Raw genomic sequence first — 23575 nt, 5'->3', positions numbered from 1 at the left:
TGCCTAATCCCATGGCTCTGAAAGACCTAGCTGGTTCCTCCCAGGATTCAGGAGCTCAGTCAGAGTCCTCATCTCGGGCTCCCTTGTTGTCTGGAGGGTATGGCAGCCGTTGTCTTTCCCACAGTGGTCGCCAGGGGGCAGAAGAAGCTCACGGTGAGTGAGAGGGTGCTCACGGGGCTCCTCTGCCATCCCCAGCCCGCTGTGGGGTTGCTGTTGCATCTGCCTGAGGTCCTGGACAGACATCAGCCTGGAGAGTCTGTGCCCAGACTCACTTCTTCCGCGCTTCGCCTGGGGACTCCCCGGGTGATGCCCTGACCAGCCTGGACCTTGTGGGAACCAGAGGACACAGTGCACCTCGCCACACTTAGGTTTCATGGTGACGGAGGCTCAGACATCAGGAACTGGGCTGGCTCCTTGCACTCAGTTCACAACCACTCACTGAACTTCCGTGGCATAGAGGGCTCTGTAGGGCCCACTGAGGATCAGGAGAGAAGGGCCATGCTGGGATCTGCCCTTGAGGAGTTCAGAGGATCATCAGAGAGAGGCCCTATTAAAGAAACAACTGTGATTCCAGGTGGCGACTGTCATGATGGGGTGGCACCGGGCGGGGGGTGGGGGAGCAGTAAGAAGGGCGCCTCACCCAGCCTGGGGGGCATTAGCAGACCAGGAGACTCCTGGGCCAAACCAAGAGAAGCTATTGGGAGGAGGGGGAGGGGGCACGGGTTAAAGGAGAAGCGTCCAGGCAGAGGGAACAGCATGGCAGGCCAGTCCCGTCTCTAGGGCACATCAGATATGCCCCACCCGGGACCACCCCTCCATCAAGGCCGGGCCTGGACACTGAGATGAGAGATGGTGAGTTTGGGATGCGCTTGACAAAAGAAGCAGTAAATCACGGACCTGAGGCCACCCGCATGCAGACCACTGGTCTGAAGCCTGGGGCGAGTCAGGGACCAAGAGCCAGGCCCTGCCTGTCTATTTGCCCAGAGAAGCCAGAGGCCTGCGTGGGGCTGTTGAGAGTCAGGGAAGGAGCTGGGACAGGGAGCTTGACTTGTTATTTTTAAATAACTTTGAAGAGATACAGTTTACATACAAACATGTAACTCACCCATTTAAAATGTTCAGTTATCTTAGTATTAGTTATCTTAGCAATTCAGTTGTCTTAGTATTATTCACAGAATTGCATAACCATCACCACTGTCTAATTTTAGATCATTTTCATCACTGCATAAAGCAAAAAGAAACCCTGTATCCATTTGCAGTCACTCCGCAACCTCTTCCCAGGAATCACCAGCCTACCTTCTTACAGATTTCCTGTTCCGGACATTTCATGTGAATGGAATCATGCATTATGTGGCCTTTTGTGACTGGCTTTTTCCATTTAGCATAGAATCATGGCTCTGTACCAGGGCCCCAGGCCACTGGAGTTTCACAAGAGAGCAGTAAAACCAACTGGACTGTTTTGCAGACAAGTGGTGTAAATCAGGTCACAGCTGTCCAAGCACGGGAGGTTGATGCGGGATGGGCCCAGAGCTCACACAGCAGAGACCTGTCTTGCTCAGGTTTACATGGGACCCCAGTCATCTCCTGTCACCTCAGCTGTATGGGCCTTGGCACCAATTGTTGTTCAGCTGCTCACTCATGTTTAACTCTTTGCAACTCCATGGACTACATACAGCATGCCACACTTCTCTGTTCTTCACTATCTCCCAGAGTTTGCTCAGACTCAAGTCAGTGATGCCATCCAACCATCTCATCCTCTTTTGACCCCTTCTCCTCCTGCCCTCAGTCTTTCCCAACATCAGGGTCTCTTCCAGTGAGTGGGCTCACACATCATGTGGCCAGAGTGTTGGAGCTTCAGCTTCAGCCTCAGTCGTTCCAATGAATACTCAGGGTTGATTTCCTTTAGGATTGACTGGTTAGATCTCCTTGTTGTCCAAGGGACTCTGAAGAGTCTTCTCCAGCGCCACAGATCAAAAGCATCAATTCTTTGGCGCTCAGCCTTCCTTATAGTCCAACTCTTACATCCGTACATGACTACTGAAAAAAATCATAGCTTTGATTATGCAGACATTTGTCGGAACAGTGACGTCTCTGCTTTTTGTGTTTTTATTTTATTACTTTGTTTGTTTGTTTCTGCTTTTTAATACTCTGTCTAGGCTTGTCATAGCTTTGCTTCCAAGGAGCAAGAGTCTTTTAACTTCATGGCTGCAGTCACCACCTGCAGTGATTTTGGAGCCCAAGAAAGTAAGGTCTCTCACTGTTTCCATTGTGTCCCCATCTTTTTGCCATGAAGTGATGGGACCAGATGTCATGTTCTTAGCTTTTTGAATATTGAGTTGTAAGCCAGCTTTTTCATTCTTCTCTTTCACTTTCATCAAGAGGCTCTTTAGTTCCTCTTTGCTTTCTGCCATAAGGGTTGTATAATCTGCATATCTGAGGTTACTGATATTTTGCCCGGCAATCTTGATTCCATCTTGTGCTTTATCCAACCCAGAATTTCACATGATACACTCTGCATGTAAGTTAAATAAGCAGGGTGACAGTATACAGCCTTGACGTACTCCTTTCCCAATTTGGAACCGGTCTGTTGCTCCATGTCCAGTTGCTTCTGGACCTGCATATAGGTTTCTCAGGAGGCAGGTAAGGTCTGATATTCCCATCTCTTAAAGGATTTTCCACAGTTTTACACCAGAGCCTTTGGCTCCCCTAGATAATTTGGTTGATTAAAGTAATAGCGAGTAAATCTTACAGATTTTGACCATGGTAGAAAAAACAGAAGCTGGAATGAACAAAAAGTCTATAGACTGTTTTAAAGAAATAGAGTATTATCTTACATGTCCTCTTCAGAGGATCCTGCCTTGCCAAGCTCTTGGCTTTTGCTTTGTAATCAAAGTAGTATGTGGGAAGGCTGAGGTGCGGGGCACACAGGCGTCCCTGTGTAAACTGCAAGCCTTTCTCCCTGGCACGTCCTCCTACGTGTGCTTGCTGAAATATCTCAGGCCAGGCTCAAAACTTTTAGGTTATGGATCACAGGAGCAGACCCAACCACTCAACCTCCCAGGATTCTCAGTTCCCTGTAGAACTAGAATATTATAAACCGGTAAGATGAGATACCATGTGCTACTTGGTAGAGGAGGTTGCCGCAGAGCCCACACGTAGGAGGCCCTCGCGCATCTCGGTCCCCTCCAGGCCTGTCTTGGGCCCGTCCTGCTCCTCGCCACCAGCAGCTTGGAGTCAGAGCCGGGGTTCCGTGGTGTCAGGAGCCTACTGTGTGCACTGTCTCTCTGGGCCTTTGGGGTCTCCCTTTTGACTTTTGTCTGACTCATGTGTTATTTAGTTTCAGATATTTGGGGATTTTCTAGACAACAGCAGTTTTTTTCTAACTTAACTCCATTGTCAGAAAACACACTTTTTATAGTTTGGATCCTTTTAAATGTAATTTTTCTTAATGGCCTAGAATGTGGTCCACCTAGCCATTATTCCAAGTATGCTGGAAAAGTCTGTCACTGTTTCCATTGTTTCCCTATCTATTTGCCATAAAGTGATGGGACCGGATGCCAGGATCTTAGTTTTTTAATGTGGAGTTTTAAGGCAGCTTTTTCACTCTCTGTTTCACTTTCATCAAGAGGCTCTTTAGTTCCTCTTCCCATTCTGCCATTAGGGTGGTGTCATCTGCATATCTGAGGTTACTGATACTTCTCCCAGCAATCTTGATTCCAGCTTGTGCTTCATCCAGCCCGGTATTTTGCATGATGTATTCTGCATATAAGTCAAATAAGCAGGGTGACAATATATAGCCTTGAAGTACTCTTTTCCCAGTTTGGAACCAGTCTGTTGTTCCATGTTCGGTTCTAACTGTTGCTTCTTGACTTGCATACAGATTTTTCAGGAGGCAGGTAAGGTGGTCTGGCATTCCCATCTCTTGAAGAGAGTGAAAACTGTGAAGCACAGTTTGTTGTGAGTCACACAGTCAAAGGCTTTGTCAATAAAGCAAAAGTAGATGTTTTTCTGGAATTTTCTTCCCTTTTTGATGATCCAGTGGATGTTGGCAATTTGATCTCTGGTTCCTATGTCTTTTCTAAATCCAGCTTGAACATCTAGAAGTTCTCAGTTCCCGTACTGTTGAAGCCTCGCTTAGAGAATTTTGAGCATTACTTTGCTAGTGTGTGAGAGGAGTGCAATTGTGTGGTAGTTTGAGCATTCTTTGGCATTGCCTTTCTTTGGGATTGGAGTGAAATCGGATCTTTTCCAGTCCTGTGACCACTGCTGAGTTTTCCAAATGTGCTGGCATATTGAGTGCAGCACTTTCACAGCATCATCTTTTAGGATTTGAAATAGCTCAACTGAACTAGCTTTGTTTGTAGTGATGCTTTGTAAGGCCCACTTGATGTAGGCCCACTTGACTTCACAGTCCAGGATGTCTGGCTCTAGGTGAGTGATCACACCATTGTGGTTATCTGGGTTGTGAAGATCTTTTTTGTCTAGTTCTGTGTATTCTTGCCACTTCTTCTTAATATCTTCTACTTAGGTCCATACCGTTTCTGTCCTTTCTTGTGCCCATCTTTGCATGAAATTTTCACTTGGTATAGTGACAGACTATTTTCTTGGGCTCCAAAATCACTATCGACAGTGACTGCAGCCATGAAATTAAAAGCCGCTTGCTCCTTGGAAGAAAAACTATGACAAACCTAAACAGCATATTCAAAAGCAGAGACATTACTTTACCAACAAAGGTCTGTCTAGTCAAAGCTATGGTTTTTCCAGTAATCATGTATGGATGTTAGAGTTGGACCATAAAGAAAGATGAGTGCTGAGAATTCATGCTTTTGAACTATGGTGTTGGAGAAAACTCTTGAGAGTCCCTTGGATAAGCAAAAAGTTCAAACCAGTCAATCCTAAAATAAATCAGTGCTGAAAATTCACTGGAAGGACTGGTGCTGAAGCTGAAACTCCAATACTTTGGCCACCTGATGTGAAGAACTGACTCATTTGAAAAGACTTTGATGCTGGGAAAGATAGAAGGTGGGAGGAGAAGGGGACGACAGAGGATGAGATGATTGGATAGCATCACCGACTCGATGGACATGAGTTTGAGCAAGCTCCGAGAGTTGGTGATGGAGAGGGAAGCCTGGTGTGCTACAGTCCATGGGGTCACAAAGAGTCGGACACGAGTAAATGACTGAACTGATACTGGAAAAGAATGTGTGTTCTGCTACTGTTGGGTGGAGTGACCTATAAATACGAGTTAGATCAAGTTAATAGATAGTGCTTAGGATTGTTATGTTCCCTTGATGAATTGCTGTCTTTATCATTTATGGTACTATCCCTGGCCATGTTCTTTGATATAAAATCTACTTTGATATTAATATAGCTTCTTTTGACCAGTGTTAGCATGGTATGGGGCTTCCCTGGTGGCTCAGTGGTAAAGAATCTGTCTGAAGTACGGGAGACTTGGGTTCAATCCCTGGGACAGGAAGATCCCCTGGAAAAGGGCATGGCAACCCACTCTAGTACTCTTGCCTAGAGAATCCCATGGACAGAGGAGCCTGGTGGGCTATAGTCCACAGGGTCACACAGAGTTGGACATGACTGAAGTGACTGAGCAGCAGCGTGGTGTATCTTTTTATATCCTTTTAAGTTAGTTGCTCAGTCATATATGACTCTTTGAAACCCCCATGGACTCTAGCCCACTAGGCTCCTCTGTCCATGGTATTCTCCAGGCAAAAATACTAGAGTGGGTTGCTATTCCCTTCTCCAGGATGTTTTCCTGACCCAGGGATCCAACCTGAGCCTCTTATTTATTTATTTTTATTCGCTGGCCACACCAGGCAGGGGGACAACATGTTCAAAACCACGGGAGAATGGCTAAGATTTACCCTCCCAAGAAATAACCAAAACAGACAAAATATGAGAAGCAACAGTTTTTAAGTCACTGTACAGTAGGAGATGATGGACAGTGATCTTTGATAGAACAAGTTGAGCCCTGAAATTGCCCTAGCTTACTGCTTTGAGAGGAAAAGAGAGCAATCAGCAGATGGAACAAATAAAAAACAGTAAGATGAGAGACTCAAACCTAACCTTATTGACAGTCACATAAATGTAAGTTGGGTAAACATCCCAATTGAAAGGCAGGAATTGTCAAGCTGGATAAAAGCAAGTCCCAACCCCGTCATGCCTACAAGCAATAAAATTTAGATGTAAAGATACAAATAAGTTAGAAGTGTGTGCACTCACACTTTGTGTGAGTGAGTCAGTTGTGTCTGACTCTTTGAGGCCCCATGGACTGTACTAAATAAATTGTCCAAGCTCACTGTTGCCTCTTCCAGGAAGTCTTCCCTGATTCTGCCTCTCCTCCCACCCACTGAGAGGCTGGGATAGGCACCCCTCCCCAGTACACCTATTGTGACAGTCTCACCCAGCACAACTGAATGTTTTCTTATCTGTTATCACCATTAAACTACAAGATCCTGAAGGGCAGAGCTTTTTGTGGGAACTTGCCCCACTTTGGGAACTTTGTGACCACCATGTAGCATTTTAAGAAATAGGCAGCTGTGTTCACCCTTGAGGTGAAAAAGTAATCACATCTTTGTGTTTGGGGGTCAGTCATTTTAAACAGGTTGAAAGCATTCCCCTGTAGGTTTTCTCGAGTTGCGGCAAGCGGGGGCTCCTGTTTGCTGTGCGGCGGCTCCTCTTGTTGTGGGGCACAGGCTTCAGGTGTGCAGGCTTCAGTAGCTGCAGCCCGTGGGCTCAGTAGTTGTGGCTTGAGGGCCTCGTTGCCCCTCAGCATGTGGGATCTTCCCAGACCAGGGAACACACCCATGTCCCCTGCATCGGCAGATGGATACTCAACCACTGGGACCCGCAGGGAAGCCCTCCCAAAAATGTTTTTAATTTTGGCTGGCCCTGTGTTACTTCCTATTATATCTTCAGTTTTAAAGTATCTCACCTGGCCAGCAGGTTGAAGAGTGCCCGTGGGGAAGAGGTTGGCCATCCCAGTACCCCAGCCCCGGCCCTGGCCAGCTCACACCATGTGCTCAGACTTGGCCTCTGACAGTGAGGCCCTGGGAACAGTGTTCTCAGAAAATAAGTGTCTCCTGGGATTAATTTCTCATTCGCAGAGGAGATAGGAAGCTGGAGACCTGGAAAGATGAAAAGGGCTCCTGGACATAGGGACTGACTGGGGCCCAGTGAGAAGCCACGGTGGAGCCAGGGGCGGTCAGCCTGGAGGCAAGTAGGCCCAGAAGCTTCACAGAGTGCCCGAGAGACATGGATGGAGGGCTGGGCCTGTCCTCTGACACCCCGAGGGCAGCGGTTCCAGCACCAACAGGAAAGGGCCAGGCAGCATTCCACCTGGAGTACGCCTCTGCTTCCCGAAGCCAGGAGGAAGCTGCTTCTCCAGAGAGTAGAGCGTTCTGGCGCTGGCCATGGTCACAGGGGGCTGGGGGGACCATTCTTTCAGGATGCTGACCTATCATGATTTTGGCAAAACTCATGTCTACACTGGTCCCCACCCCATTGTAAGTTATTGACAAACCCAGGGCATGTGGAAGGACACCCCCCGGACGTGGGGGCTGATGAGGCTCAGCTGTGACCTCACAAGGCATTCAGCCTCAGTTTCCTTCCCCAAATGAAGAGTCTGCGCAGAGGCTCTGTGGTGCCCTCTCCGCCTCTGTGACACTTTCCCCGTCTGCCTGCCCTCCCAGGTGCTCATTCCCACCACCCGCTGCAATTCCCACAAGGAGAACATCCAGGGCCAGCTCAAGGTCCGCACACCAGGCATCTACCTACTCATCTTCGACAACACCTTTTCCAGGTAGGCCGCCTCGGTCAGCGTCCGGATGAACCCACCCGGCACCCCACCTCAAGGACAGAGGTGGACGTTTAAAAGCAGTTGTTTAATTATCAGTCCCTGATTATCAGTGGTTCATTCATTTTAGACCTATACTCTGGTGTTCCAGTGTCCGTTGTAGCATGTGAAACACACAGCCTGATACTTACTGAGTCTCACCACGGGTTAAGCGTGTTCTCTGCCCTCTGCTCTTATTAATACTACTGCTTTCAGCTGCACAGCAGCCCCGTGCAGTAGGGACTGTCCTTCTCCTCGTGTTACTGCGAAGGGACTGAGGACCTAGAAGAGGGGCACTCCCAGTCACACAGCTGGTGGTGGGGCTGGATTTGAACCCAGGTGGCCTGGCTCGAGGCTCTAGGCTCTTACCCGGGATGCTCTTCTGCTTCTGCCGTCCTGATGCCCTCTGCCCAGGCCAGAGAAGAGCTCAGCAAATACAGTGGAAGGACTGGGCGGATGGGTGAATAGATGGATGAGAGAGGAGTGAAGTAATGAAGGCCCAGAGCTAATCAGGACTGGAGCTGTGAGGCCAGGCCCCTAGGCCCCCTTGTCCAGGGAGCGGAGCAACAGATACCATCTCTGGGGAGCTCGACTTCAGAGCTCCAGGTGCAGGTCCAGGAATGAGCGCAAGGTGGAGGGGTCAGGAGGATGGGCTGAATGGAGATGAGGCTGGAGGGGCAGCCAGGAAAGGAAGTAGAACAGCGGACCAACGCCGGCTGCGCGTCTGCCTCGAGCCAGGGCCCCGCTTCACGGAGATGTGCCGCAGTGAGGGCTGCCGGGCACCTGTCCCTATTCTGGCTTCAGCGTAAGCCCTTAGCAGGGGCTCGCTTCATTCATAAGGCCTGTCTAGTCAGCATCCAGCCACGTCCTCTCTGAGCAGGGCCCTGAGCTAGCGGCCACATCCCTCCCCATGGGTGCCCTTGCCAGCCCGCTGGGCTTTAAGCACAGTAACTTAATAGCTATTAAGTAGGTGAGAAGCTGGGGTGCACCCTCTCACCACCTCAGGGCCTTGAACTCCCAGGGCGTGTGGCCACGGGCATCCACCAAGGGAGAGCTTGGAAGAATGGGCTCCCCACCTTTCCCCTTCCGTGCCCTTCCCCCAGGAACATGAACATACCCTGTGTTAGCAGGATTCTTGGGCATGGGCTCTGCATGTCCAGAAAGCTGGTCAGACCGGGCATGGGCCTCAGCCCCTCAAGGCAGCGGTCAGGAGGCGGGGTGGAGGCCAGCCCAGAACTCTCTCCCCTCTGGGTTTTAGTGGAACCCCGGTTTCCTCTGCAGTGGCAGCCAGCATTTTTACTACCTCCCTGAGCCCCACCGCAGGTTGACGGAGAGACTGGGAGCAGCGTGTTGAGGGCAGAGGCAGCCCCAGACCAGCTTTGCAGTCGGCATTAGGAGCGGCCGTGGTGCTGAGACACACTGCAGCCCTCGCCACTGACGTCATCTCAGGGCCTAGTCAAGGTTTTCAAAGCATGACAGCGGAAGAGATCCAAATGTCCAGTCAGAATGAGATCCAGGCTCGCCTCCACTGTGTGTGTCCCCTCCACGCCTGTGCCGCCCACTTCCCCAGGGCAGCCCAGACCACTGAGACCCCTGAGACACCTCCACCCCAGGGCCCCTTCAGAGCAGCAAGGGAAGGAGGGGTGCTTCACAGTGTGGGACTGAATGGGCATTTCTGCACCCAAGCCCAGGACAGTCCACGGAGGTGTCCTAAGATCCTTTTGCAGGAAGATATCTCTGCTAGAGAGTCAGGAAATGGGGATGAGGGGGCCCGGAAGAGTCCACGCAGTCTGTGAGGGACCCCAGGCTCGGAGCAGAGGTGTTTGCACCAAGGTTTCCTGTGCCAGCCAGCACCCACCCCAGCCAGGTCACTGCAGCTGCTTCCAGCCCTCGGAATAACGCCCCCCTTCCCCATTTGTCTCCTCAGATTCGTCTCCAAGAAAGTCTTTTATCACTTAACTGTTGACCGGCCTGTGATCTACGATGGAAGTGATTTCCCGTAACCTCAAGTACCTGGATTTTGCTAGTTTCACAAAACCCACAGGAAACACTACTCCTCCTCACTTGTCACGTAAAGCACCTAAAAAACCCAGAAAACAAAAAATAGCTGCTCTAAAGCTATCAGTATCCACTATGCAACCTTAGGAGACGGGCCCTTGACTGCTCATCAGAGCCGCGTTGCTCTGAGCGCCGTGTACTCAGCACTGCACACCACTCTTAGCCCGTGGCTCGTAAGGGCTCAAGTGACGTTTTCCATTGTCCTCACACCCGGAGGGACGCTATGCCAAAAGTTTAAACGCTCAGAAGACCATTGGTCTCTCTAGGGGGGTGCAGTTGGTTCCAGGCCTCCTGTGAAGAGTTTCCTGGGTCAGAAGAGTCCTGACTTCTGCCCGTGGAGAGACACAGCCCCCCTGTGCCCAGCCAGGCATCACAGGTGACCATGAGCTGGAAGGCCTGGCCAGACCCTGTGGGGCCCTCGAGTCCTCTCTGGGAAAGGACGTCAGGGCACCTAGGGGCCCGCCTGAGATCCCATCCAGCTTCCTCCATCATGCTCCTGTCCCCTCCTGCCCGGGGAGTGCAGGGCTGCTCAGAGGGGCCGCCAGCTGCACTCTTCTCCTGGCCCTTCTATCTGGGCGAGTCTGTCCTAGAGCAAAGCCCTCCACTCAGCTGGGCCTCTCAACAGCTCAAAATACCACCCTAAGAATCAGAAGTGAAGCTAATCCAGGAAACAGAACCCACCTACTGAGGGCCTGCAGTGCAATCTACGTCCAGATGGCCAGAGCCCAGATGCTGGGTAACATCCACGCGATGACCAAAAGGCTGGACACATCAGCCTGTGGGGCTCACTTCTCAGCCTGTCTTTGTTTATATTAACAAGAGCTTCTGCAGATACGTTTACTAATGATCATATTCAGGGTAGGAACCACTTTTAGAAGTCAAGGGCTTCTTAAGAGAAGTCTTTGCTAACTCAAGTATAAACGGGCATAATTCATGAATTGGCTCTTTGCTCACCTCTCGGTCCCTCCTCCCCACCTGCCTAGGTTCCCCACACCCCTTTTGCCCACTTCCTGCTGCTCAGCCTACAGCTGACACCTGGGAGCAAATGAATCCTCTGTCCTTTTCCGGGACAAGAAGCAGATGACCTTCCTGCTCTCTGCGGCCCTTTTCTCCCACCACAGAGAGCTCACCTTTGACGGCCTCTCTGTGCCCTGTTCACAGGGCAGTTGGGACCCAGGTCCTTCCGCAGTGAGCAGAGATCTGACCAAGCGGCCTGCCTCAGCTGTGGTCAGGAGAGAGGGTATCTGGCAAGGCGACTGTGGGTCCGAGTACCCGCCAGCCCTTCAGCTGGCCTGGTGACTAAGCCGAGTCACACCACGTCAAAGATTCATCTCATCATTCACGAGCTTGATCTGACTGGTTTTGGGAACTGATGAATGGATCAAGAATCCTTGGCCAAGTTCAGTTCAGACCCCATACCTCCCAGGCGCCAGCAGAGGTAGGAGGAAATGACTTTGGCAGTAGACGCAGAACTTCCATTTAAACAGGAGACATAGGCACTTCCAGGCACTTTAAGTGGGGCTTGAGACATGGTGAACAGAACCTTCCAGAAAAGAGCTGGCCCTCGTGCTCTCTTTCCTGGGAGCAGCCGCTGTGGCAGAAAGCCAAGAGTCTCTAGCATCTCATTGAGCAAGGTCCTGACGGTGCTTAGCACCAAAACAGAAATGGCCAGGCCCCCAGAGACTTCCTAGACTCGTGCTTGTCCTTACAGGGTGCCGCACTGCTTGAAAGCAAACTACCCTGCCTTTAAATCCATCTCCCCCTTGAAGAGGATAACCAGATGTAGCTGGCTCACCACTTGAGAGAAACAAAAGACCCTGAAGCATCTGGAATCTCGGTTTGAGTGCTTAGCTTTCCCAGGATACCCTGGAGACATGGCCAAGCAGGCAGCCCTCTGCTCATCTCACCACCGTCACCTGCAGCTCAAATCAGCGTTTCTCGAGTAGCTGATGTGTTTCCTGCCGAAGGCCTGAGACATTCCATCTGAGGCTTGTTCTGAACCTCTGTGATATGACCCAGCAGGGGACCAACTGCAGCTTAAAAAAATCCCATGGCTCTTGTGAAGCCAACCCAGAGGCACTGCTGCAGGAGCTCGCGGGCCCCTTGTGCCAGCGCTGCAGACAGTGACGGCCGTGGGCACAAAAGCCTTTGCCTGCCCAGCGCGGCCCCACCCTGCCGCTGCAGCGTATTTATTTTTTTGTGCTGAATGGCCTCATGTTCTTTGTTGCTTTGCTGTGGGAGCTCGGGTTTGCTGTGCAGCTAGAGTTTATCTTGGCATATTTAAGTATGGCTTGTATAAACTGCTTTCTTATTTTAAACAAGTTCCCAACTTTACCGAAGTTTGGGGGTTGAGGTATTCTTTTTACTGCAAACGATAATGAAAACCAGCTATTGAAAGTGGTGGCCCCAGCCAGTAGACTGAATTAACACTAAAAGTCAACAAGTAGGAAACATTCTTGGGATCCCAGATCACTATCTAAAAAAAAAAAAAAGAAAAATCCCCCAGCAGCCTCTTTGGGGGCTGGCCGAGCTCTCTGAATAACTTGCTGTTTAGTATTGGTTAGTACCAGCCGCCTTGCTCACCATTGCCTTGGAAGCCACTGATCACCCTCACCCGGGAACACGGCCTCTGTCAGGCACCCTCATCCACCGCCAGCATGTTTGGGAGAAAGCGTAGCCCCTGCAGAGCACTTCTGGCTGGAGCCCACCTCCTCCACATCCGCTGGACCAAGAGCAGGCAAGGAAATTCTCAAACAGGAATCTGGAACTGAAACACTACATCGGGCCTGAAAAGTATGAATGCACAGCCACACTGGATAAATCAGAGATAAAGGAGATGGTTTTTTAAAATTATTTTCAGTTGTCACTCACCTTCGGTGGTGAAGCCGTTCCAGACTCATCTGAAAAGAAATCCCCATTTGGGGATGAAATCTCAGAGTCTGTGTTTTATCATTCTGGTTAGCTGTCCACCATACGTTTTTATAGGAGTTTCAGTTTTAGAAGCCCACCTTGGTGACTCCACCTTGGAGAATCCCAACCTCAGCTCAGAGGTGTTAAGAATGAGGGCAGAGCTACCCTCTGCAACGCTCAGAATCAAGGGTCACCCAGCACAGAGAATGTAGAGCCAGCCATCTACGTTTACAAAACACTTAGCCAAAAGGTTCTTTTCAGTGGAACCCTGGGTGAATTTTTCTCTGTTGTGGTGCTTCCAAGGAAACAAAGACAGTTAATAATGCCTTTGCTCTCTTAAGCACTTTTTCAAAATAACACAGTACATCTTTAAATTTGGGGAGGCATTTCTGCTAAAAAGACTTCCTCAGAACCTGAGGACAAGGGCTGTCCAGAGATGCTCCTGTCCCCCCATGGCTGCAGAGCAACAGCGAAGCCTCAGTTGGGTGGCTTCCAAATCAGAATTGCACTTTAATTGACCAATCCTCAATGCTCGCGGCCTTACGGGGTAGTGGGTCTGGGAACCTAACTCTTTTTTATCTGCCAAAGAATTACCAGAAGCACATGAAATGCCAACTCTCCACCTGCCCAGTGGGGGTGAGGAACTTTTGTATCCCAAAACATAGTCCGTATAGCATCTGCTGCACCATTTGAGAATGTCTTATTTTTAATCTCAGGATTTAAATAAACACTATGACATTAACAGTGGCGTCATGTTTCATTCCATTGAGACATAAGGTGAGAGATGAAGTTGCACACAGCAGAGTTGGGGCAAAGCTGTTGGGCCATGTCAAGTCCTGTGACTTTTCAAAAGGAAAAAAAAAAAACAGCTGTTCTAAGAGGTTGCCAAATTGGCCTGGTATCTGTACCCACAGTCTGCGCTGAGGTCCGAGTTCAGACCTGCTTCAGCCAATGCCAATGCACCAACCCACTACCCTCTGCCAGAAGAGCTTCTGCATTCAGTGAAATTTCTCCAGCCCTCCCCTGGTCCACGAAGAGCAGCCTGATTTACCAGAATGATGGAGTCGGGGAGGAGGTCACAGGTGGCCTAAAAGCACGGTTAGTCGAGCTGGATCCAAATCTAGGCAGAGCTGCTAGAGGAGGCAGCAGAGAGGGACAGCGAAGACCCTGGACATGGGCCCCGAGGGCCGTGTCCCAGTCACTCCTCCCCTGGGCCAGGCAGTCCGTCCGCACTTGCCTCTGGAGCGCCCTGTGCTCCACAGGGTCCCCCTGGCCCTCCTCCCCTCCACTCCCCTTCTTGCAGCCTTCCTCCTGCCTCTGGTCTCCCGCGGCCGCCTCTTTGATCAGTTACTCAGGAGTAGGTGACACTTCCCGGAAGTGTATCGTTCCCTGCAGCTCCAGGACCCTGTTTTTCATCCTCATCTCCCTGCTCTGCCTCACCCCGCAGCAGGGAGCACACAGCACGGTGCTCACCAGCCTCTGAATCAGCGAGGACACTGGGCACCACGGTCAGCCCTAGGCCATCAGCAATCTCAGTGGCCAACTTGGCCGGAGACCAACCCCCAAAACCCCCATGGTAGAGAAGGACAAGGTCAAGCCCACAGGGCTGATTTGGGGAGGATGGAAGTGAGCTGGTTACTGGATCGGACATGTATAGCCTCCTGTGCCCTCAAACCTCTCCTGTTCAGGGATGGAAGAGTGCTGGATCCAAGTGCCTGAAACAGCACCGCAGAAGGAATTCTGTGTTCATAGGAAAGGCCCTGCAGAGAGGCCACGTGGACTGAGCCTGGGAGAACGGACCGGGACACACACATACAGGCTGCTCTATCTGGGCTGGGATCCAGGGCCTCCGTGCCACACTCCTGGTGCACCTCTCCCCACCTGCTGAGCCGCCCCAAGGTGAGCAAACCAAACCTCCGCTTCTGGTTTTCCAAGCCCCCACGCAATTCCGGGAATTCTGGCCCCTCTTGGTGTCTGTAGACGCGTGCCGCTGCCTGCGATGCCTCCTGCCCAGAGGATGTAGCGATTCCCCGGGTGACTCAGAAGGACACTTCAGCCAGGGTCAGACCTCTCAGTTTGAAGATGCGTGGGAAAAATCTGGCGAGTGAAGCCCGCCACCCACACACATCTGCAGAGCAAATAGATGGTGAAACCTGTCGCCTGAAATGAGAAAACGGACTTTTATTGAGAGAGCGGTTAAAGCTGAAGCTATCAAAACCCAGGGGAGAGCAGAGCTATTGTGAAAGCTGCTCAAAGTGGGTTAGGGTTGAAAGAAAGGTCAGCCTTTTACTTTTCCCACACTCGCTGGTTTCTGAAGAAAGATAGTAAAGCCGAGCCAAAGTATGATCACCAATCTCTGGGCTTTGATGTGTGTCCCCTCGTCCCTCCCCCATCCCTCAAGCTCTGGGGGGAGGCTGGAGGCTGGAGGCTGGTGTGGTTTCTTCAACCTTCTGGCAGGTTCGTGCTGAGGTTATCGCAGACTTGGCAGCCTATCTGAAGCCTGGAATGAGTTGTCTTAGCTCCATAATGAACAAAGGGAGCCGGGCCTCTCCAAACCGGAGGTGCGTGAGTGTCCTTCCCCAGGGAAGGCCTCATTTCCAGAGCGCCTTTGGCTTTGGGCCTGTGGCTGCTGCAGGATGCTCCAGGGAAAGGTGATTTCAGGGAGACCTCCCACTGAGCCCTGAGGAGAGAAGGACATGTTTTCTGGGAGGTCACCCATCCATCTGCCAGGTCAGTGGGGCAGGCGCTGGCTTCTCCTTGGCATGAGAGAGGAAAGCAGGAGGGAGTAGGGGAGGCCCAAAGGCTAGCAGAGCGAAGGAGGGGTAAGAAAGGAGGGTCAGCAGCAGGACGGGCCTTCCCTTGGGGCCACGCCGCAGGCCAGGTGAGCAGAAGCCACCTTTCTCATGGGAGGGAAGGAGCGGTGGGGGAATGGCAGGTTTACCGAACAGACAACAAAGGCAGTGACTGCAGACCTGAAGAAAGGAATCCAGTTTGTTCCTCTAACTCTGAGGCTGACTTCGGGGCCCCACATGCTTTCACATAGTGGCCGCAGCATCAGCCCTCAAGTGGCCTTGCGTAACAGACAGGGCCTATGTGTGAAACCAGAAGTCTTTGTAAAGACAGCCCTTCTGCACCAGCAAGGGCCCCCACAGACCTGTTGTATGTTCTCAGAAGGACCACACATTCATGCCCCCAAGATGAACCTGTGCAAGAGGGACAGGGACCCATTAGGCGCAAATCAGGTGCACGGGCTCCTGGGCTATCAAGGGTTCAGGTGTTATCAGGAAAAGCCCAAGGCTCACCCAGGGCTCAGTTTTACTCCATAGTCAAACTGTTCATTTATTAAGTGTCAGTAAATACAACGCAAGTAGCAGAGAGTTTCTTAGAAGAAAGTCCTTATCTTTGGGTCACATTAAAATACAGAGTCATGGGCATGCCGCATGTCAACTCTGGTTCACTGGGTCCAGCTCATTCACAAGTCTGCCAGACGAAGATATTGGTGGAGGTGATCCATGGACCACCCCAGAAAGTCCTTGATGATCACCGCCTTGTCACCATTTTGGTTAGAACTTGACGAAAGGGGTTAAATCAGCTAATGGATCTGTCTCCTAATTCAACTTTGCCAGTGACCCTCAAATCTTGGAGCCAAGACCTCTCCCTCAGCTCATTGGTCCAAGCACTGGGATGCAGTGATGGAAATGTCATTCTTAGAGAGGAAGATATTTCCAGATGAACCACCTGATATGAAACTATCCTACAGGTAAAACCTTTTTACAACCATAACTTTTTTATGGCTTATGTTCTTATTCAAGGGACATGTTACCCAACCGGTCATTTGTAAATGGAAAAACATTCCCTTCCCCAAACCTGAAGTAGTTCCGTACGTGGCCACAATTTAAGATTTAGAGGAAGAAATATGAGTTTGGTATCAAAGAGTCTGGGTTAAATAGGGATTCCTAAACTGGTCCATACACAGAATTCAGGTCTTTGAACTTGGGACAATGATGCCTTTCCTCTACTATCTAGCTAAAATTTAGCTCTTCCTTCAATTATGAATATAGACTACATGCCACATGAGTATGCATTAGCAAGGCCTGTGTCTCTGCCACTGGTGGGAGTGACAGATATTTTCTTGTTACTTAAAAGTTGTTGCAGCCCCTTTACATATTATTTATGCTCATCTTCACTGTGACGTGAAGGTGGTGGTTATACCTGCTGTAGATTTTTTTTAACCGTGTTCATGAAGAGACGTGTATTACTAGTTCACAAATTTATTTTAATAGAGAATTATGCTTCCGTGTAATTGGCTTCCCTTGTAATCATATATATTTTATTCATTCTAAAACATTCTGAGAAGGCTTTGCCAGATTGTCAAAGGGGTATATAAGGGAAAAAAAGGTTAAGGACCTTTGGGTTCTGGCAGGTCTTCATGGAAAAGAAGAGAAGGATCAGCTCATTGCAGCACTGGCTTATTATTTATAACATATAGTTAATAGCAGCATAAGTAATTTAATAGGCTCTTGCCATAAGTCAGCCACCTGTTACAGATGAGGAAACTGAAGACCCAGGGAAGCTGGTAAGTCTGAACCATTTGGAGAACATGTTACTACAAGGCTGAGATGGCTGTGGCAGTAGTTTTCTCCAAACCGTTCTCATTTCACTGGAAAGTAGATTCTCCAATGATTAAAAAAAAAAAAAACCTTCCATAAACCAAGCTATGCTGTGGCAGCCCTTGACCTGTAAACCCTTGCTATGTATCGTCCTCCCTACAAGAGGTTTATCAGTTATGTGCTGAGAATTACAGCTCATGGTCCCACACCGTCTCAGTGAATCAGATCTCTTCTGGCTCTGAGGTTTTCTGGATTCCAAAAGTTGAACAAGGGAAAGTGCTGGGGCTCACTCCGCCTTTGTTGGCCTTGCCAGAATATTCTGAGTTCCCTAGATTGTTAGTCCCACTGAGAAAGTGTCACCCACAGTGTGAGACCTTTTAGCGTCTGCTCACTCATTCCCAGCTAGCTTTATACCTCCCTTGGTCCCTTTGGTAAGAGGTGGCCCAGCCAAACAGGAAGTTTCCATCAGGTATTCATTCATTCACTCATTTATATCTGGAGCTTTGTAAGGGTAAGAGCATGATTTTATTATTTTTTTAATTTATTTTTGGCTGTGCTGGATCTTTGTTGCTGCACGCAGGCTTTCTCTTGTTACAGAGCGTGGGCTCTAGGCACTCAGGCTTTAGTAGCTGCAGCAGCCAGGCTTCCTTGCCCCACACCACGTGGGATCTTCCTGGATCAGGGATGGAACCCGTGCCCCTGCGTTGGCAGGTGGATTCGTAACCACTGGACCACCAGGGAAGCCCCAAGAGCATGATTTTTGAGGGGAAGTATGTGATGTCTTGGATTTGCTTTAAAATACCATAGCAAAGGGAGGAGCTAATGGAGAAAGGTAGGAGTGAAGGAAGAAAGGGGGGAAGGGAGGAGCAAATGAAGGAAGGGAGGCAAAGGAAGCAAGAGTGAAGAGAAAGGGAAAGGAGAAGAAGGTGGGTGTTGTGGGTGGGACTAGAATGCGGAGAGTGTGGATCGCTGTTGGAGCTGAGTGATGGGTGTGAGGAGGTTCGTTATGCTCTTCTCGCCGCGTTTATGTATGTTTTCTTACTTAATTTTATTTATTTTTTGACTGTGCTGTCTTTGTTGGTGCATGGGCCACTCTCCAGCTGCAGTGCGCGGGCTTCTCATTGCAGTGGCTGCTCTCGAAGAGCACAGGCCCCAGGGCGCACAGGCTCAGCGTTGCTGTCCCCAGGCCCTAACTGGACCGCAGCCTTAGTTGTGGTGCACAGGCTCAGTTGCTCCAAGGCACGTGGGATCTTCCGGGATCAGGGATTGAATCCATGTTCCCTGCATCGGCAGGAGGGTTCTGTACTGCTGAGCCACCAGGGAAGGGCTACGTGTGTGTTTTTTTTAATTTTCATATTTAAAGACTTTAAAACGAGAAGAGCATGAGTGGTGATAACCTGAACTAGCTCAGTGGCGGGGGCACTTGGCCTGGCAGTGTCGCACAGGCATAGGCACTGCAGGGCCTTTGCACATGTTACCCTGTCCTCCCGGTGCACCCTCCCTCCCCTTCCTCCTGTAGCTCATTCCTGCTCATCCTTCAGCTCTCAGCTTAACGCCACTTCCTTGGGGAAACCTTCCCCACCTCTCATCCCCACAGTAGGTCAGAGCCTCTTGTAACACACTAGCATCTCGAAACCCTCTCTTCATGATGGTCTGATTGGCATCTGTGAACTGTGAGCTTCGTGGGCACTGGGCCTGTGTCTGCTTTTCCTTAGCATCACCTAAGCCCAGTGCCTGACACCTAGAAAATGCTCCATACCTTTTTGTTCAATGAGATTGGTAAAATATCGTCAATTGCTGTATTTTCCCAAGACAGCAGGATTTCACAACAGTAAGTGCACCTCCCAGAACAATATTTGAAATTGGAGGGGCCATTGATTCTCTCAACATACATTGACTGGGTGTCTGTCATGTGTGAGGTCTGTCGTAGGCACTTGGGAAATAGCAGTGAACAGAAAAGAAGAACAGTCCCTGCCCGAGTTTATACTTCTGAAGCATCAGGTGGTGCCAAGCGCGGAGAAGAGCAGAGCAGGGAAGGGGACTGTGCATGGGCTGGGATGGCTAGAAGAGAAGGTGGTGTTTAAGCAGAGACCTCAGGAGGTGGTGGAGGAAGCACGTGGCTGGGAGAGATCCAGCCAGAGTCACCTAGGGGATTGCGGGGTGAGCTGTCTGACACCTTGTCCAGCCTCTTCTGTAACGCTGGGTCTGTGCCATGAGCTCCTGCGGGTTCAGCCTAGGTTGGTCACGTCATTGCGTTGGATTTGAAAGACTAAATGGCAAAATTGTTGGCTCCTCGGTATTCTGTTTATCAACTGCCATGTAACAAATTACCCCCAAACTCAGTGGCTGAAAACACTAATAACCATTTTATTGCATCTCATGATTTTATGGGTCAGGAGTTTGAGTAGGGCTTGACAAGATGCTTCTTCTGTTCCTTGTGGTATTGACGCACTTTGAGGTGGCGTCCAGCGGGCAGATGGACTGTTTGTGAGAAAGGAGCTAGGAAGACCAACGGGGAAGCATGGGGTGAGGAGGACAGGGGGCTGTCCAGAATTCTGGCCAGGTCTGGCTGTGGAGTCGCTGGATCTGTGCATCCTCAGAGCTGCAGCAGAATCTGTGGCTCCTGCACGAAGAATTTGAGGCCCCACAACTGCACATGTTTGGGGAGGAGCCTGTGAGAATGACGTCATTGTCCTGTGGCCCACTTTTGACAGAGGGCTCAGCAGGGCCTCAGCTGTCCCATGTCATTGTTGAGAGTTTGTGTGCGGTGGTGTCTAAAGCAGTGCCAGCCCAGTCTGTGCCCATGCATCTTTGCAGCCCCTGGTACTCAGCCTGGAACTCGGCACAGTGTTGGTCTACCCTTCAAAGCAGCGGCTGATTTGTCTGACCATGTCACGCATGCAAGGTGGGACAGCCTGGTGGGCAAAAGGCAAGGCTTGAGTGCCAGACATGCCCGGGATGATGTCCTGGCCTTGTTGGTTGCTACAGTGTGATGCTGGGTGGGTTCCTGATCTCTGAAGCGCTCAGCCCCTTCATCTGCAAAATGGTTGAGTTATGTACAGTATTATGTACCTGGCACAAAGCAAGCAAGCAGGAGATGACAGCCGGAAGAGGCAAGCCCATGTCTGTCTGGTACCCATGGGGCCTGGCAGGCTGTTGGTGTGCAGAGCAGTCTGTTGATGGTTGAATTAAGATCGGTCAGGCCTCTGCTCCCAGCCTGCAGAGATGAGTTCTGTGATGGATGTTCACAGAACACTGTAGCTCTGGGTACCCAGTGCTGTTTGCCCGACAGGTCTCAAATGTGCTTTTGCTAGGCCAGCCTCTGATGAAAAGGTTGTTGCAAGCTGACTTCTCTAGAAGCGGATGCTGAGATGGAATCTTGGGGGCAAATGTCTATTTGGGATGGCCAACTGTGAAGGGAAGTAACAGGAAATAGGATTGGGCAGAGAAACCTTGCCAGCCTGGCATGAGGCTGTGTGCATGCTAAATCACTTCAGTCGTGTCCAACTCTCTGTGACCCTATGGACTGTAGCCCGCCAGGCTCCTTGTCCATGGGATTCTCCAGGCAAGAATACTGGAGTGGGTTGCCACGCCCTCCTCCAGGGAATCTTCCCGACCCAGGGATTGAGCCCGTGTGTCTTATATCCTCTGCATTGGCAAGCGGGTTCTTAACCACTTGCGCCACCTGGGAAGCCCAAATATGTCAAGAGTGAAGGGGAACTCACAAAGAGTCACATGTTGGAGAGAAACATTTGCTCGTCATTTGTAGGTTTTTATAATACATTGAAAGGGACATTAGCTATTTGGGCTGTCTGTAACAATAATACAGAATTGATTAGAGAGACATTCCCTGTCCCAGGAGGTTGCTGGGCTCAGACCACAGTTGGAACAGGAGGGCCATATGGAGTCGGGCCAAGGAAACTGTGGCAGAACCACCAAGTCTTGGTTGCGATGATAATTCTAAAACCATGCTATCTATTAATCACTCATAGTAAACAATCAGTAACTACTTGTCAAATGAAGAGAGAGATTTCTTTGGAGCATCTAAAATGTGTGAGGTGCAGATACTGGAGGCCGTGATAATCTCCCTTTTGTCAAAGTCATTTAAGCACCCCTTGACCAGACCTCACTTTGAAACAGGCTATATTGGAGCTTCAGCATCAGTCCTTCCAATGAATATTCAGGACTGATTTCCTTTAGGATGGACTGCTTGGATCTCCTTGCAGTCCAAGGGACTCTCAAGAGTCTTTTCCAACACCACAGTTCAAAAGCATCAATTCTTCGGTGCTCAGCTTTACTTATAGTCCAACTCTCACATCCATATCTCACATCTTACATCAAAACAACATTCCCCTGAATGTACACATTGTCATGTGTTGACTTGAGATTAGTCTCAAAAAATTTTAGTAGGTAAAGCAGTATCTTTTTTGATGTATTTCATTCAGTTTCCTGATTTTTCTGATCTATAGAGTTCCTGTAAAAATGTAATTATATTATAATCCTTTTTTGTCATTACTTCAGGAAAGTATTCACAGACATATTTTCTAGAAATGTTGAATGGGTGTCCTAGTGGGTGTCCCCTTGCTGATCCTTCCAGTGTTTTTATCTTAGGATAAATCTGCTTCTAAGACCTAATTTAATTTGAATGTAAAATGGTCCTATTCATGCAATCCTTTAAAAACTGATTTACCAACACAGGATACTTAAAATCTTTAAAATATAATGCAGCTGCAATGTATCTTTAGCCCTGCTTTGCCGCTGTGGTGGGACTGGGACAGTCAGGCGGGTACTAACGGAGACCCTTGGAACTAAGGGTGGTCATCACACTCAGTGCAGGGTTCGTGGTTCTTGTGGCGTTCATCTTCCCTAAAAATCAGAGGAGGGAAACGTAGAGTCCATGGCATTTTTTCCTCAACTAATGTTCATTGGTCAAAGCCTTATCTACCTCTCTTGTTGTTCAGTTGCTCAGTCGTGTCTAACTCTGTGACCCCATGGACTGCAGAACACCAGGCTTCCCTCTCCTTCACAATCTCCTGGAGTTTGCTCACACTCATGTCCATTGAGTCCGTGATGCCATCCAACCACCTCATCCTCTAATGCCCCTTCTCCTCCTGCCCTCAGTCCTTTGCAGCATCAAGGTCTTTTCCAGTGAGTCCACTCTTTGCATAACGTTGCCAAAGTATTGGAGCTTTAGCATCAGTCCTTCCAATGAATCATTAGGGTTGATTTCCTTTAGGATTGACTGGTTTGATCTCCTTATAGTCCAAGGGACTCTCAAGAGTCTTCTCCAGCACCACAATTTGAAAGCATCAGTTCTTCGGTCCTCGGCCTTCTTTATGGTCCAGCTCTCACATCCATATGTGACTATTGGAAAAACTATAACTTTGACTGATTGGACCTTTGTTGGCAAAACTAATATAGTTCAGTTCAAACTACCTCTGAACTACCACTTAATCTCCATCATGGTGTCCCATAAGTGACTCTAGGCTGGAGAAGATTGAACAAGCACAGTCGTGGCTCATTCCTCCCTGCTTCCATCCCTCTCCCCATCCTCAGCTCCAGTGGAGCCCCCAGGACATGTAGTACCAGAACCGCAGTATCAAAAGGGCATGGGATGAATAAGCCAAACCCAGTCAAGTTCTTCCACTGAACTGCACAGGGTTATTTAGGTTTGGCCCATTCCTGTTGCTTATTCTAGGTTTCTTAAAGGATATCTGAGTCGTCTTCTGGAAAAGGTGGCCACATGGACAGCTCTGTCCATAGACTGCCTTGGGAAGTTCATCCTCCCCTTGACTGTAGGTGGTTCTTATTGTGCTGGGACCCACATTGACCTGCTGGTCCCAGGCCAATGCTTGTTTGCCACCACGTGCCCACGCTTGGGGTGGGTTGGCAAGACCTGTGCATTGACTCTTGCTCTTCTTGCTGCTGTCCACTTTCTGCTCACTTTATTCCTCACTGATGTGTAGTTTAGAAGTGGGTGGGGAAAAGGACACTGTTGCAGAGTCCAGCGCTTTGGTGTCCCCTTTGGAAGGGATGGCCTTGGGACTGAAACCACGGCAATTCACAACCCACTGGGAAAATGAGATGCCTTCTCTGAAGCAAGTGGCAAAGCCGGAATGGTTCATGATCCTGTTGTGATCATCCTCTTTGG

The 23575-nt window shown here is 49.7% G+C and overlaps 1 protein-coding gene across 6 annotated transcripts in view; it reads left to right on the top strand.

Annotated features, from left to right (window-relative positions):
• FYCO1 (FYVE and coiled-coil domain autophagy adaptor 1) overlaps positions 1–13558 on the top strand; it is a 79474-nt gene extending 65916 nt beyond the window's left edge. For all 6 annotated transcript variants that reach the window (XM_040246797.1, XM_040246796.1, XM_040246792.1 and 3 more), the window contains 2 exons: positions 7704–7813; positions 9774–13558. In XM_040246797.1, the coding sequence (XP_040102731.1) occupies positions 7704–7813; positions 9774–9849 (186 nt within the window). In that variant the 3' untranslated portion in view covers positions 9850–13558. The remainder of the gene's footprint in view (positions 1–7703; positions 7814–9773) is intronic.
• The last annotated feature ends 10017 nt before the right edge of the window (positions 13559–23575 follow it).

The sequence above is a fragment of the Oryx dammah genome, unplaced genomic scaffold, assembly GCF_014754425.2.
Source record: "Oryx dammah isolate SB20612 unplaced genomic scaffold, SCBI_Odam_1.1 HiC_scaffold_9, whole genome shotgun sequence".
NCBI classification, from domain to species: Eukaryota; Metazoa; Chordata; class Mammalia; order Artiodactyla; family Bovidae; genus Oryx; species Oryx dammah.
The sequence above is the reverse complement of the archived record's forward strand: the minus strand, read 5'-3'. Positions and strand labels throughout refer to the sequence as shown.